Source organism: Vespula vulgaris, chromosome 9 (assembly GCF_905475345.1).
Source record: "Vespula vulgaris chromosome 9, iyVesVulg1.1, whole genome shotgun sequence".
NCBI lineage: Eukaryota > Metazoa > Arthropoda > Insecta > Hymenoptera > Vespidae > Vespula > Vespula vulgaris.
In genome coordinates, this window is record NC_066594.1 from 8424207 (window position 1) to 8437575 (window position 13369).

General features: G+C 38.7%; 4 protein-coding genes across 7 annotated transcripts; 2 read left to right on the forward strand and 2 right to left on the reverse strand.

Moving 5' to 3' along the window:
* Positions 1-85: 85 nt before the first annotated feature.
* Positions 86-2237, forward strand: LOC127066041 (aurora kinase B). Of its 2 annotated transcripts, none has more exons than XM_050999266.1 (7): positions 86-279; positions 363-568; positions 647-838; positions 911-1045; positions 1118-1276; positions 1388-1619; positions 1697-2237. In XM_050999266.1, exons 2-7 carry the CDS (start codon positions 453-455, stop codon positions 1784-1786), a joined length of 924 nt encoding a protein of 307 aa, XP_050855223.1. In that variant the 5' UTR covers positions 86-279; positions 363-452; the 3' UTR covers positions 1787-2237. The 2 variants fall into 2 exon arrangements, with proteins under 2 accessions (XP_050855223.1, XP_050855222.1); XM_050999265.1 differs by having other exon boundaries at positions 416-568.
* Positions 1649-4606, reverse strand: LOC127066038 (tRNA pseudouridine synthase Pus10). 2 transcript variants are annotated; one of them, XM_050999260.1, is made up of 7 exons: positions 4158-4606; positions 3973-4080; positions 3522-3829; positions 3215-3426; positions 3014-3139; positions 2736-2928; positions 1649-2651 (listed from the first exon to the last, which is right to left on the reverse strand). In XM_050999260.1, exons 1-7 carry the CDS (start codon positions 4296-4298, stop codon positions 2222-2224), a joined length of 1518 nt encoding a protein of 505 aa, XP_050855217.1. In that variant the 5' UTR covers positions 4299-4606; the 3' UTR covers positions 1649-2221. The 2 variants fall into 2 exon arrangements, with proteins under 2 accessions (XP_050855217.1, XP_050855218.1); XM_050999261.1 differs by having other exon boundaries at positions 3962-4080; positions 4158-4198.
* A 424-nt stretch (positions 4607-5030) lies between these two features.
* Positions 5031-7906, forward strand: LOC127066039 (enolase). Of its 2 annotated transcripts, none has more exons than XM_050999263.1 (7): positions 5031-5191; positions 5754-5853; positions 5945-6118; positions 6208-6365; positions 6432-6732; positions 6792-7078; positions 7146-7906. In XM_050999263.1, exons 2-7 carry the CDS (start codon positions 5791-5793, stop codon positions 7465-7467), a joined length of 1305 nt encoding a protein of 434 aa, XP_050855220.1. In that variant the 5' UTR covers positions 5031-5191; positions 5754-5790; the 3' UTR covers positions 7468-7906. The 2 variants fall into 2 exon arrangements, with proteins under 2 accessions (XP_050855220.1, XP_050855219.1); XM_050999262.1 differs by lacking the exon at positions 5031-5191 and adding an exon at positions 5337-5479.
* Positions 7907-8045: 139 nt separating this feature from the next.
* LOC127066036 (facilitated trehalose transporter Tret1-2 homolog) lies at positions 8046-12683 on the reverse strand. The gene is made up of 10 exons (XM_050999256.1): positions 11748-12683; positions 11479-11656; positions 11125-11260; positions 9872-10080; positions 9446-9715; positions 9133-9355; positions 8832-9028; positions 8572-8751; positions 8308-8442; positions 8046-8188 (listed from the first exon to the last, which is right to left on the reverse strand). Exons 1-10 carry the CDS (start codon positions 11762-11764, stop codon positions 8114-8116), a joined length of 1620 nt encoding a protein of 539 aa, XP_050855213.1. The 5' UTR covers positions 11765-12683; the 3' UTR covers positions 8046-8113.
* Between the last annotated feature and the right edge of the window lie 686 nt (positions 12684-13369).

Below are 13369 nucleotides of genomic sequence, written 5' to 3' on the forward strand. Positions count from 1 at the left end.
ATCACTGCTCGGTGTTATTCATTTTTATTTTTTCACCGTTGGTTGACCTGTAACGTTAGTTTGAACGTTTGAATACCCTGCACCGTACAATGATAGATTTGAAATATCAGTTATACGAGAAGCAGAGAGTGTCGTTTCGCGAGAGGCAAGTCGAACGAGCGTCGCTTCCTCTTTCGAGTTTTATGAATTTGTGATTTCGATATTTTTATTTAATAGAATCAAGTACAATTCTCAGATCTATCCTATAAAAGGTTTCCAATCGTTTGCGAACGATCACAGGTATTTATTTAACGTCATTCGTTGCATTCGATCGTTACATCGTGTCCTCGGAGTCAATCGATTAACAAATATTCTTTTTACAGTGTTAATTAATATCGAAGCTTCCCGATATATGCACGCTTTGCTTTCATTTCAGACAATTAAGCGATAAAGGTGAACGATATTGCTTTAGCATGGCCTTGATGCTCCAAAATTTAAAATTATCTTCGAACATTCCTCCGGAATATACGGAAAATGCGCAAAACACGTTGTACAAAATGCAAGAGCATATTGAAGGACGTGGTCATAAGTACGGCGTAAAAGTTTCATAAAAAATTAATGCGCCGAAATAAGGAAATGTTTTGACTTCATTCTCTCCACCTTGCAGATATCAATGGAGCCTGAATGATTTTGAGATTGGGGCTCCTCTAGGACGTGGAAAGTTCGGTCGCGTCTATCTTGCCAGAGAAAAGACTACTCGTTATATGATAGCCTTAAAAACTCTTTATAAGATCGAACTGATAAAAGGTCGCGTTGAGAAACAAGTCATGCGCGAGATTGAGATACAGTCGCATTTACGGTAATTTGATAAATTTAAAACTTTCAGCTTTCTCCTGTGAATTATCTTTAAAGCATTTTTCCTTTTTTACAGGCATCCCCACATTCTTCAATTATTAACTTATTTCCATGACCACAAACGAATTTATTTAGTATTAGAATTTGCCGCAAGAGGAGAACTTTATAAGGAGTTAAAGCGTCAACCAGGAGAAAGATTTAACGAACATCTGTACGCATTTTCGATAGTTTTCGTTTAGGCTATTACGACGGACGCTTTCTTTACTTTCTTATTTCTTTTTAGCTCGGCCAAATATACGTATCAAGTAGCCGATGCTTTGGAATATTGCCACAAAAATAATGTAATCCATAGAGATATAAAACCTGAAAATTTATTGCTTACGTATAACGGTGACGTAAAATTAGCAGATTTTGGATGGTCAGTTCATGCACCTTCGTCAAAGTAAGTTTAAAAGATATCGAGCGTTTACTTGCCATTTCCACGATACGTAACTTTTGTCGTAGCTCGTAGAGATTAAAATTTATGTATTCATCGTCAAATATATTATCGTAGACGAACTACGTTATGTGGAACATTAGATTATTTACCGCCGGAGATGGTAACTGGACAAACGTACGATGTATACGTCGATCATTGGTGCCTCGGAATACTCTGTTACGAATTTCTAGTCGGCAGACCACCATTCCTCAGCGATTCTCAACAAGAAACATATGTTAAGATAAAAACTTTGAATATACAATGGCCGGAACAAATTACGCCCGGTGCCAAAGATCTTATTTCAAAGGTAACATTTCATTCAAGGGATTGAACTAATTGCCAGTAAAAACATTTTATTTGCAATTTCTTTTGTAATAATTTCAGCTAATCAAAAGGAAAGGTTCTGAAAGAATATCACTGGCAGCTGTAAAGAAACATTTTTGGATACAAGAACATAAGAATAATCCAAAATGATATCGTACAAACGTTGCGTGTATATAAAGTAATATAATCGTATTTAAAGTAGCCTCGTGGCTCGCTCGATCGATAGTTGCTCGTTGTATTCCATTTTGTATGAATGCGTAATTATTTTTATACGTATGACCAAATATATCAACAAATTTAAGATAACGGAAAATAATGCTTCAAGATTTTATATATACGTACATATATATAAACTTTATATATGCATATATACACAGGAGCGCTCGGAAAACTAATCGTAAAAGTAATAAAACTCTAAGGATACATTTTTATTTGGTGAATGCGTGTATGACGTGTGTATATACATACATATCCTCTTGTATAAAATCGTAGACGCGATGCGATACGACGTTATATATAAATTTATATATTTATAATCCCTCTCGAAAAAAGAGAGGTAGAGGAAGAATTAAATTATACGATTTTTTATGGCCAATTTAAATTGATGCCTGTAACATCTAACGCGACAATGTCTACTTCCGTATTCAATAGATCGCATAAACTTGGCTTCGTTCGTCCAAAATCTCCATGAACGAATTCTTTGACATAAGTACCTGCTTGTGTTTTTACATCCAATACAAAAAAAGTATTGTCGTCGGTGGGTGCGTTTGGTAAATTTTTTAATTCTTGTGGTTTTGCCCATCGAGCGCGCATATCGTATATGAAACGCACACGGGGAGTCAACGGACGTCTGTGCAGAACTCTGATCGGTGTCTTTTGAATTATTTTTACGTTTTTTAATTTATTTAAAGCTTCAAGGCATGATTTGTCTTGCGGTGCTTTGCGACATACGCAAAGTGCTCGATAAAATTTTGTTTTAACATTTTCACCTTCTTTTAATTTTTTTAAATCGTCCCTGGAAGTAGATCACGTAAGATATACAAGAGAATATATATGTATGTACATATATAAAACGTGTCACATTTATCGAGCCACTTACCTATTTAGTAACTTCAAATTAGTCGTTACTTTCACTTGCGTAGAACTATCATTGATGATAGTAACTAAATTTGATAAAAGTTCAGAAGTTATCTTCGTAATTCGAGGATTTATTAATTCGACCGCAAACGGTCTGCCAGAATGTATGTTTCTTACGTCGACGTCTTCTCTTCCAGAAGATAAAAATTTGATTGCTACGAAAAAGAATAACGTGCGTATATATAGTGCGTTACTTAAATCATATATTCCCATATTTTTTGAATCAAACTATCAAATTACATTCGGCTTTAACAGCTTTGGCAATCGGTTCGCACAATATGTCTTGCACGGATGTTTCCATTTTTTTTTCACCATTGATGAACCAAGGTGTTTGACTGAGCTGTCGCGAAAGCTTGTTATAGCGTCCTAATAAAAGAACAATACAGTTACGTACATGACGCTCGATTTCTTTTTAAGAAGAAGATCGTTAATAATTATCACCTCCTATGAAAATACTACTGTGAGAACACAAAACGTTCCCAATATTTATAAAAGAATCTGGTTGAGTCGGCGGAAATAGATAATACTTTTCAAATATTTCGTCCGTTGTACTGGACATCACAGATTCAATGTGTTTTCTACTGTATTTATTGTTGTCGTACTTTCTTTTTTTTTCTGAACATTTGTTACGATTATTTCCCAATTTGTCTAATCTGGAAAAATATGAAAATATATTTGTGGATCAAGTATTTTAAATGATAGTATAAATATAGCAACACCGAATGGTACCAAAAAAAATCTAACGTACAATGCGCAACATTCGTTTTCGTCGCATGCATATACGAAACAAATTTCTAGTAAAAACGGAGAGGGCTTTGTTAAATCTGGACGTTTTCCTATGGTATCTTCCAATCTAGGAAGCGCAATCCATTTCCATACGTCTTTAACATTAAGGGTTTTGTACTTGAGATTACTAAAGTCCGATTTGGTTAGGTCAAACTTTTTGGCGATATAAATGTGCAACGACCTTTCTCTGAGACACAAGGATATCGGTACGGTTAAAGCGCAAGTAAAGGTCGAACAATCGTAGTTTTGCTTCTTCACTTCTTGTACTATCTGGAAAAAATATAGACGTCGTGCGTATGCATATATATATATATATATATATATAGATATTTGTGATACTAAAATATACTACATAAAATTTCTAATATTCTTGTTAAAAAAGAATAAACGGTAAATATTTACCATCGACTTACTCTTTCTATTACACTTTCTTCCACTTTAGGTTGAAGAATGCCTAAACATGCGATACAAGGAAGGACTTCCTCCTTGGCGTATAGTTTGTTTACTTCCGAATATTGTACCTGATAAATCGTACGTGACAAAAGTGAGATCGTATTCGACGATCGTCGATATATGAAATATGAAACAAACAACATACAAGGTGTTCCAATTCGGCAAGATCTTGATAATACTTAACGTTTCTGCATCCGGTGAAGCGTAAACAACATCTCAAACAACATCCTTCTAACCTCAATAAATCGAAGATTCTCCTTTCTTCTTCCGTTAGAACGAAAGTCATTGGTGATATCAATGAATTCTTTTTCAATCTTAAATGTAACAGCAATGCTTCGAAGTATCAATATTTTGTTCTCTTTTTGCGTATCGAATCTTTCAAAGAGAGTCGTTTTATTATCACTTTATAAACGATATTTTCATTTTACCACTTTACATAGAAATTCCGAATCGATATAAATTCGCACTAATCTTTACAAGTGCCTTCGAGTATATTTCGATACACCTTGTAGAATGTAAAGCCTACCACACACGACGCCCTCGTTCGAACGAAGATTCGAATGAGATCCGAAAAGATCGATTACGTTATGATAAATACGCGTAATCGACGAACAAGTCCAAATAAACGAAAGAATAAAATTTATTTTATATCATTTGCATTCCTCTAAAGTACAACATTAATGCAACGTTCCGAAGCATGCGAACCGTTCTAAACGTTCCAACAGTAACCAATCGCGATAGAAGAGACACGTCGGCAGCCAATGAAAACGTGTAAGATTCTCAAAGTTTATTATTTCCTACTTTAAAAAGGTATTTTTATTTTTGTCTACACGTATCGTTGATAAAAAGAAAACGTCAATGCGCCAAAGAACGGATATATTTAATACGATTCTCTGGTTTTACTCTCAAAAACCGATGTCGCTTTTCGTTCGTAAAAAAATTTATTTAAATCGTTTCGAAATAAAACACTAACGATATAACACATATAAAGAATGATTATTAATCTATTATTAATATATTTGTATTATGCATGCCACATATATGCTATATATTCTCTAAAGAAAATCTTTGTTGGTTGGCAATCGATAAAAGTCGATTCGAAATAAGGTACGATACGAGAGTACCAATAGGCTGTTACTTCATTCTGCTTCGAACTATCCAAGTAGATCGTCGCGTTTGGTAAGTGGATGGATATCATTACGTTTATTGCATAAGTGTCATTTAAAAAAGTATAAGTATTTCTTTTTTACTAAAAACTTTATTTCATTCAATCGTTATAATGATCTCGTTTAACCGCAATAACGATAGATTTTAACGTTCGATCATGCTGAATAAAATCTTGTGTGCCGGGAGTTTTCAATGCGCTATCCGAAATTTCGAAAAAGAAATTTTGTGTTATTTATTTTCCTCGTGTCAAGATCTATTTGTAGCGTCTCGACATTTTCAAAAAAGGCAAATTCTTCGAAGGCAAGATTTATCTCCATCATTTCTACATGTATATTTAAGTGGTCCTCTTAGCGTTGACCTTGTCAAGGTCGAAAGTTACTCAAAGGTGGCTTCTGACAATATAATATCGCGAACATATCGCGATTTTACTTCTCAACGATTTGTTCTAATCATCGATCTTATCTTAGAAAGATATGCGTTAGCAATATTTATTTGCGATATACCAAAAGCTCGTGTACATGAATGGATTTTGATTGATAGATCGATCGGACGTATAATCATGTTATTTTTTTAGATCTTCAACTTTCAATTACGATACAATCAACTGCGAAATGCCAATTAAAAGTATCAAGGCACGTCAAATTTTTGACTCCCGTGGTAACCCAACCGTAGAGGTAAAAATATTTTGAAGGAAATTCTTTTCGAGCATGGTTCGAGATATATCGGTTATTATCAATTTTAACGAATAACACTCGTGATTCTTAGGTCGACTTAGTCACGGAATGTGGTCTTTTTCGGGCCGCTGTACCATCAGGCGCGTCGACAGGAGTCCACGAAGCTCTTGAACTTAGAGACAACGACAAATCTAAATATCATGGAAAATCTGTATTCAAAGCCGTAGACAACATCAACACTATTATCGCCCCTGAATTATTGAAGGTATATATTTTTTGTTTGGTATATAAGCTTGGTCAGATAATTTCCGCGCGTGCGTCTACACGTTGAGAAAATTTTGAATACTTTTATAGGCCAACCTGGAAATTACCCAACAAACAGATATCGACAATTTCCTTCTCAAACTAGACGGAACCCCCAACAAGTCCAAACTTGGCGCCAATGCGATCTTAGGCGTTTCATTGGCAGTTTGTAAAGCGGGAGCTGCCAAGAAAGGAATACCGTTGTACAAGTGCGTAGCAAGTATTATTGATCGATACAAATAACCGGTTGATATCTTTCTATTCTTTGATTATAGATACATCGCAGAATTGGCTGGAAACAAAGAAATCATCTTACCGGTTCCTGCTTTCAACGTGATCAATGGCGGATCCCACGCTGGCAACAAATTGGCCATGCAAGAATTTATGATCTTACCAACGGGTGCTGGCAGTTTCACCGAAGCTATGAAAATGGGCAGCGAAGTATATCATCATCTCAAGGCAGGAATTAAAAAGAAGTTTGGTTTGGACGCTACTGCGGTTGGCGACGAGGGTGGTTTCGCTCCCAATATTTTGGAAAACAAGGAAGCTTTGAATTTGATCATAGATGCCATTAAGGTAAGAATTTGAAAAATACTCTGGTCGAATCGGTGTAATCGTAATTCGTGAATCCGTAGATAGCCGGATACGAGGGAAAGATAAAGATCGGTATGGACGTAGCCGCATCCGAATTTTACAAAAACGGAAAGTACGATTTAGATTTCAAGAACGAAAAGTCCGACCCTAGCAAGTATTTGGATCCGGAAGCTCTTAAAAACCTATACTTGGAATTCGTTAAAGATTTCCCAATCGTATCGATCGAAGATCCGTTCGATCAAGATGCTTGGGATTCTTGGTCAGCCATGACAGCCGCTACTCCTATTCAGATAGTGGGCGATGATCTCACCGTGACAAATCCAACGAGGTAAGCGACGAGTGAACAGAAGGAGGAGAAAACCGATCGTACATTTCTGCCTTCTTTCATTTTCCAGAATCAAGACGGCGGTCGAGAAGAAGGCTTGCAATTGTCTTCTATTGAAGGTCAATCAAATCGGTACGGTTACCGAATCGATCAACGCTCACAACTACGGTAAAGAAAACGGATGGGGCACCATGGTGTCCCATCGTTCCGGAGAAACGGAAGACACGTTCATCGCCGATTTGGTCGTTGGTCTGTCGACCGGTCAAATCAAAACTGGCGCACCCTGTCGTTCCGAACGTTTAGCCAAGTACAATCAAATCCTTCGTATAGAGGAAGAACTTGGATCGGCTGCCAAATTTGCCGGAGAGAAATTCCGTAATCCACATGCTTAAGAAGGAAATTGTCGTCTATGTTACGCGCCTTATTACGAAGCTCGTTTGTGAAGTACATTAAAGTGATAAGTTTACGTAATAACGACGTGTTGCGTATTTTTAGAAACAGCTTCATTACGTAGATCAAATGTACTCTACCGATTCTTTTTCTTTTTCTTCCCGTCCTCCTCATGTGTTTTTTTTTTTTTATAATAACAATAAAAAATCCGTTTAAGTTGTAATTTATCGTACAACAAATATTACATTTATATTTATGATTGTAACATATTGGTCAAAACATAGATAAGTATTATACAGCGTTAATTCGATGCGAAACCAAGTTTCATTGATATAAATAGAAAATTGTTATATTTATCCTCTAGAAGAGCTAAACATTGTTATGAGAAACATATCTGTGCAAATGAATCGATAAATAAACGTAAAGTCTGTAAAAAAGGTATCCACCCGTTTCATGCAATGGGATTTGTCAAACCTCGTATTCTCCCTTCAACGTCATTCCGTATTTTAATCGTATCTTTGTACAACTTACGTTACTAATAACAATTATCAAAAAATATACGTATCGTTCGAGAAGGAGACTACTCGAAATTGACATAAATTAAAAGACGCGTTTATTTACACACGGTAGCGCGAAACGATGCGGATATTAAGAATGCCTCAGGATAATTCCATCGTTCTGCCTTTGCTCTCTCGATCTGGTTATCCAAAGAAGATTACTTTGCTGGGAAAAAAAAAAAAAAATAATAAAATAAAATAAAGAAAGAAAAAAGAAATACAATGACTCGCTTATTCGCAGAATCGACGATCGTGCTAATCGATACACGTGTCCTTCGTTCTCACCTGAAAATAATCCTCGATCTCTTCTAACGTGCGATTCTTCGTTTCCGGTAGTGCAACGTAGACGAAAGCTGCCTCTAATAACGCGGACGTTCCGAAAATAGCAAAGGCACCGGTTATGCCTACCGCATTATTTATCTACATTTCAATATAGAATATTATTTTAGTGGAATTCCAAAGCTTATTAGTCGTCGTACGGGCGTCTCAGAGAAACGAGATAATAAGAAATTAAAAATATAAATAAAAATAATGACAAGCGTAACGTACCGTTGGGAAAGATTTGGTCGCAAGGAATAGTAAAAAGTTGAAAATAAAGAAATTGAAACCTCCGGCGATACCACGAGCGTTTTGCGGTAACAATTCACCGATCATCAAGCCGGGAAGGGTAAACAAGCCTACGGTGTTGGCGCCGACATAAGCGAACAAACATATACCAAGAACGTACGCCTGAAACAGAAAGCGAACGCTTTTATGCACGCGCGTGCGTTACGCCGACGATCCTAGCTTAATTCTACGAACGGACTTACATCCACGTCGGATTCTTCCTTCCTTATCAAGGTGTACGCCACGAGTACGAGCGAAGCTAGGCTCGTACCTATCGCTGAAAAAATAGCGAGACTTCGTCTGCCGATCTTAAGGAGCAAGACGCAAGCTAGCAGACAGAAAAGGAATCTTGTCAATGCCGTTATTATGGCGGCTAAATAACTATCCACGTTCTTGCCACCTATGACAAGGAGAAAAAATGAAAAATGACGAAATGACTTATCTTTCTTCGAATAAGTATAGCTTGACTCCATAAAGCGTTGTACGTTACTATTGGGAACTCACCGACGTCTCGTACGAGATCAACCGCGTAGAATACTATTACGTACGTCCCGCTGCTTAATTGCAAAGCGTTGAAGATATTAATGATGGACAACGGTTTGAGCACGTTAGGACTAACGATAGTGGACCACGTCGAGGAGACTCGTCGACCGAACGACGTTGCTAATGATTTCTGCCCGATGTCGAGTTTCGCTCTGGCTTCCAATATAGCAATTTCCGTGTTCATCTAGGAGAAACGCGACGCACGAGAGCGTATTATCTCAAATATCAATCAGGAAATTAACGAGACGCAACCCGTTAGGAGTATTGGTTTTACCTGTTCTACGTCGCCTCCTCTCAACCACAATAAAGCTCTTCTCGCTTTTTCGATCTTTCCTTCTCTGACCAGCCAAGCGGGACTTTCCGGTACGAATGAGAACGAGATAAACGCAACGATGGGTAAAACGGTGCCGCAAAAAGCAACGACGTTCCATTCGAAGGATGCACCAAAAGCATAAATCAAAAGTATACCGAAACTGTAAGCCGCAAAAGCACTGGCCACTAAAATTCCACGGAGTTCCGGATCGGCGGTTTCTCCTACCAGTACCTATTAACATGATTAACGTGTTGTAACGGAGTAGATTCGTTCTATTTCAAGAACGTATCGAGCAACTCTAGCTAGGAACATCGTTGACAAAAAATAAAAAAAGTCAAACGTGCTTCCATTAAATATCTACATAAGAGCGCTGCTAATATCGCTTACCTGACTCGGTACACCCATAAATCCCACCGCGAAACCGGATACGATTCGGCCGACGAGTAAAGCGGGAATGTTTTTCGCAAAACCCATCACGATCCAGCCGAGACAAAGTGGTACAGCGGATAATTGCAGACATCCCCGTCTGCCTAACGTATCGAGAAAGGGACCCGAGAGTAACGATCCTATCGGAGTCGCCAAACTGTGGACCGATGCTGTGGACAATTTTTTTCATAGTACGATTACGAATTACTTGTAAACCAAAGTTTCACTTTTTATTTTTTTATTTCCTTCTCTCTCTCTCTCTCTCTCTCTCTCTATGGAACAGCCATAAATAACGGGCGCAATGAATTTTCGTATTACTCGTATACTCACCGAGATAGCTTAATGGGTCTTAATTTCCTCTAGATCGTCGAAACATTAAAGTAAACGCTACAACCTTTATGGAACCGTATAGAAGCGCAGAGAGGAGAGAGAGAGAGAGAGAGAGAGGGCATAAAAGGAAGACTAAAAGAACGTTAAATTCCTTCCTTCTCCGCAGTGTCCCAATTTTCTTTCAAGGAATGCAATTCGTTTGCCTATCCATATCGGAGCCCGTTAGAGAAGACACTTCTCCAAAGGTCTGATGCAAAGAACTAATCGAATGAAATTAAAGAAATCGCCGAATGTTCCTTTTACGTTCCATTCCGTTTCCTTTTCTCGACGTAAGATCGAATATTAAAAGTATACTGTAATCCGATTGGACTTTAACGTTAAATCGTAAGATCGTGTAAATCGCTTAATATAATTTATTCGAACCGCTAGACTAGATGCCGTAGACTAGATGGCATCGTTACGAGTAGCATCCGGCGATCCAACAAAGGGGATGATCCTTGGTTGCGGATCACCGATCCCAAGCGGACCTCTCACGCTTGACGGCGATGCTAATCGTCGGTGATAAATGATCGCGGTCTATAGCAGATTATCCCCGTGAAAAAGCAACTACTCGCGAGTGGGTCACGGTCCAACTGTCCAATTCCCAACTCTACGACGCTCTCTCGTATAATCTCGCGGTTGCTCTCGCCTCGGCCGACGATGGATGAATCACGGTCTCTCGAGCGAGAATAGAAGTCACGTTTACGATTAAGATCACGCGAGAAGTCGCTATACGCGGGCTAGCTCCGAGGAGTAAGAGGGATATAGGTACGTTCTATTTCGGATCCAAATCACAAACTTGACATTTATCGAAGATGAAAAGAAACAAAATTATGATTACTTGCCTATCCACGATCCAAGCTCACGATCCACGTACACAGTCGCATTCTCTACGGACAATTGCGGCAAAAGTACAGCGCTGTAACCGATGGGCATTCCGGCACCAGCTGCCAATAGCAAAACTGCACCGGCTACCAAACACTGCAATAACAATGACTCTTATCTCGGACGAAAAGGCTCGTCGATCGGATAGAACGACGTTCGTCACACGATTCGATCGACTAGAAACGAGAGCGGCCATAAATCATTATGAACGCGTCATTTCGTAGGAATCTAAGCAGCGTTCAAAGTTTCCAATCCATAAGCGTTGAAAATATGGAAAAGACGGGATTATTTAGACGACGGAATTATTCTATTACCTGCGCAAAGACGGCTTTCCGATTCGACGTGTATCGAATTATGTCATTTTCCACCTTGTACGAACCGTCCAAGTTTGAACAGCTGTTGTTATTTTCGATATCTTCGTAGACGTCTTTAACTTTGACGACTTTTGTATAATTGGTTGAACTGTACCGTAACATGGATTGGTTTTCCTCGCTGCGAATCGAATGATTTAATTTAATAGAAACTTTGACGCGGAATGAACTTGCTTCGCTGTCTCTCTCTCTCTCTCTCTCGTAATAATTACCTTTTATCGAGCGCCATGACGATAACGCAAAGATATTGAAATTTCCTTCAGATCTTTTTACCAGTAGGTGATCTCTTCGAGCTTCGCCGTCAATCTTTCTTCTCGATTTTCCTTGGTCTTCGTGATATCAATGTGGACGCTCGAGCATTTCGGATTCCTTTCCGTTGTCGTTCCATTCGCGACAAATCGGCACGTTCTATCTTATTTTCTCCTTCTACTCTAGTTAATTAACGATGAAAAAAAAAATTTTTTCTTGCCGACGATGACTCAATCGGTCAGCGATTCCTCTTATATCCGCGATGTGCCGCTTTAGAGACACATTAATTCGGAGAATACGAGCTTGTGAGATAAGAAATTTTTGTTAGATAAGAGAACAAAGTTAGATTTTTTCGAACACCACGGCGTTGTTTCATTCGCGCGGGTATCATAGACGATAAATGTAATTTACTACGAACGGTCGAATCGATTTTAATCACGCGAGTACCGTGTTTGTTAGCTCCTCCTAGTTCGACAACAGTCGTTTACGTAATGAAAGAAGAAGCGTGGAAGGACACGAAGAAAGTCGGCTCGTAAAATCGGCAAACTCCCGATTTCTCTTTTCGTTCGTTTCCGCCGACAAGATATCGAAGCACTCTTTGATGAATATCGTGAAAAAGGTCGAGATATTTTTGAGAAAAGGGTAGGCCGCGTAAATGCCAAGATAATGAAGAAGCGACGTTTGCTTGATCCCGTTTGCTTTTACTCGCGGGACTCCTCGATGAACTGTGAGTGAAACATTTGTCGGGCGCCCTCTTATAAACCGCTCACTTTGATTAAGGTCCCTTTCTCGAGCGTCTCTCTTTTATACCTACACGCGCGTCAAGCGCCACGACAATCGCGATCAAAGATCTTAGCTCGTTGACCTTCGCGAACAAATCTTGGGATACTCGAATTGCGAATTGACAAGGAAGGAAATCTTTGTCAAGGCGATTTAATCTCGTGACAGACAGAGAGAGAGAGAGAGAGAGAGAGAGAGAGAGAGAGAGAGAGAGAGAGAGAGAGCGCGCGTGCACACACCGTGGTGCAAACAATGCTTTGATTTAATATATATTTGACGTTTTCCTTGTCATACTACGAGCACGGATATACGAGCATGTATACTTTACGAGCGTAAAGCACATACCGATACGGTTTTCCGATACGGTTTTCTCTCTAGGTAAGATTCCCATTGTCCCGAAATCGAAACGCTAAACTTCCTCTAATCTCGGATGCATCGTGTAACGACGTTTTGGAACTGCGGACGATACTAATCTCGTCGTGTGGTTTTACGATTACATCTTCGTATTAGATTTCTTTCTCTTATCGAACGCTAAAGTACCGACGAATGAATGAACAAACAAACAAATAAATAAATATGTATATATACCAATGAATAAGAGGAAGTTAATTACATCGTGGTTGAAACGTAATAAATGCGTTGAAACGATTAGACGGAAAAAGTAAATAGAATGTAGAGAACGTAAGTCCTTGATTTCTTCGGCAGGGTCAGCACGGCGAACGGCCATTTCCGAGATGATAGCCATTGAATTCAACGTCGTCTTTGCTGGTTATCAAGAATCACGGTGGCCACGGTGGACCGCTGG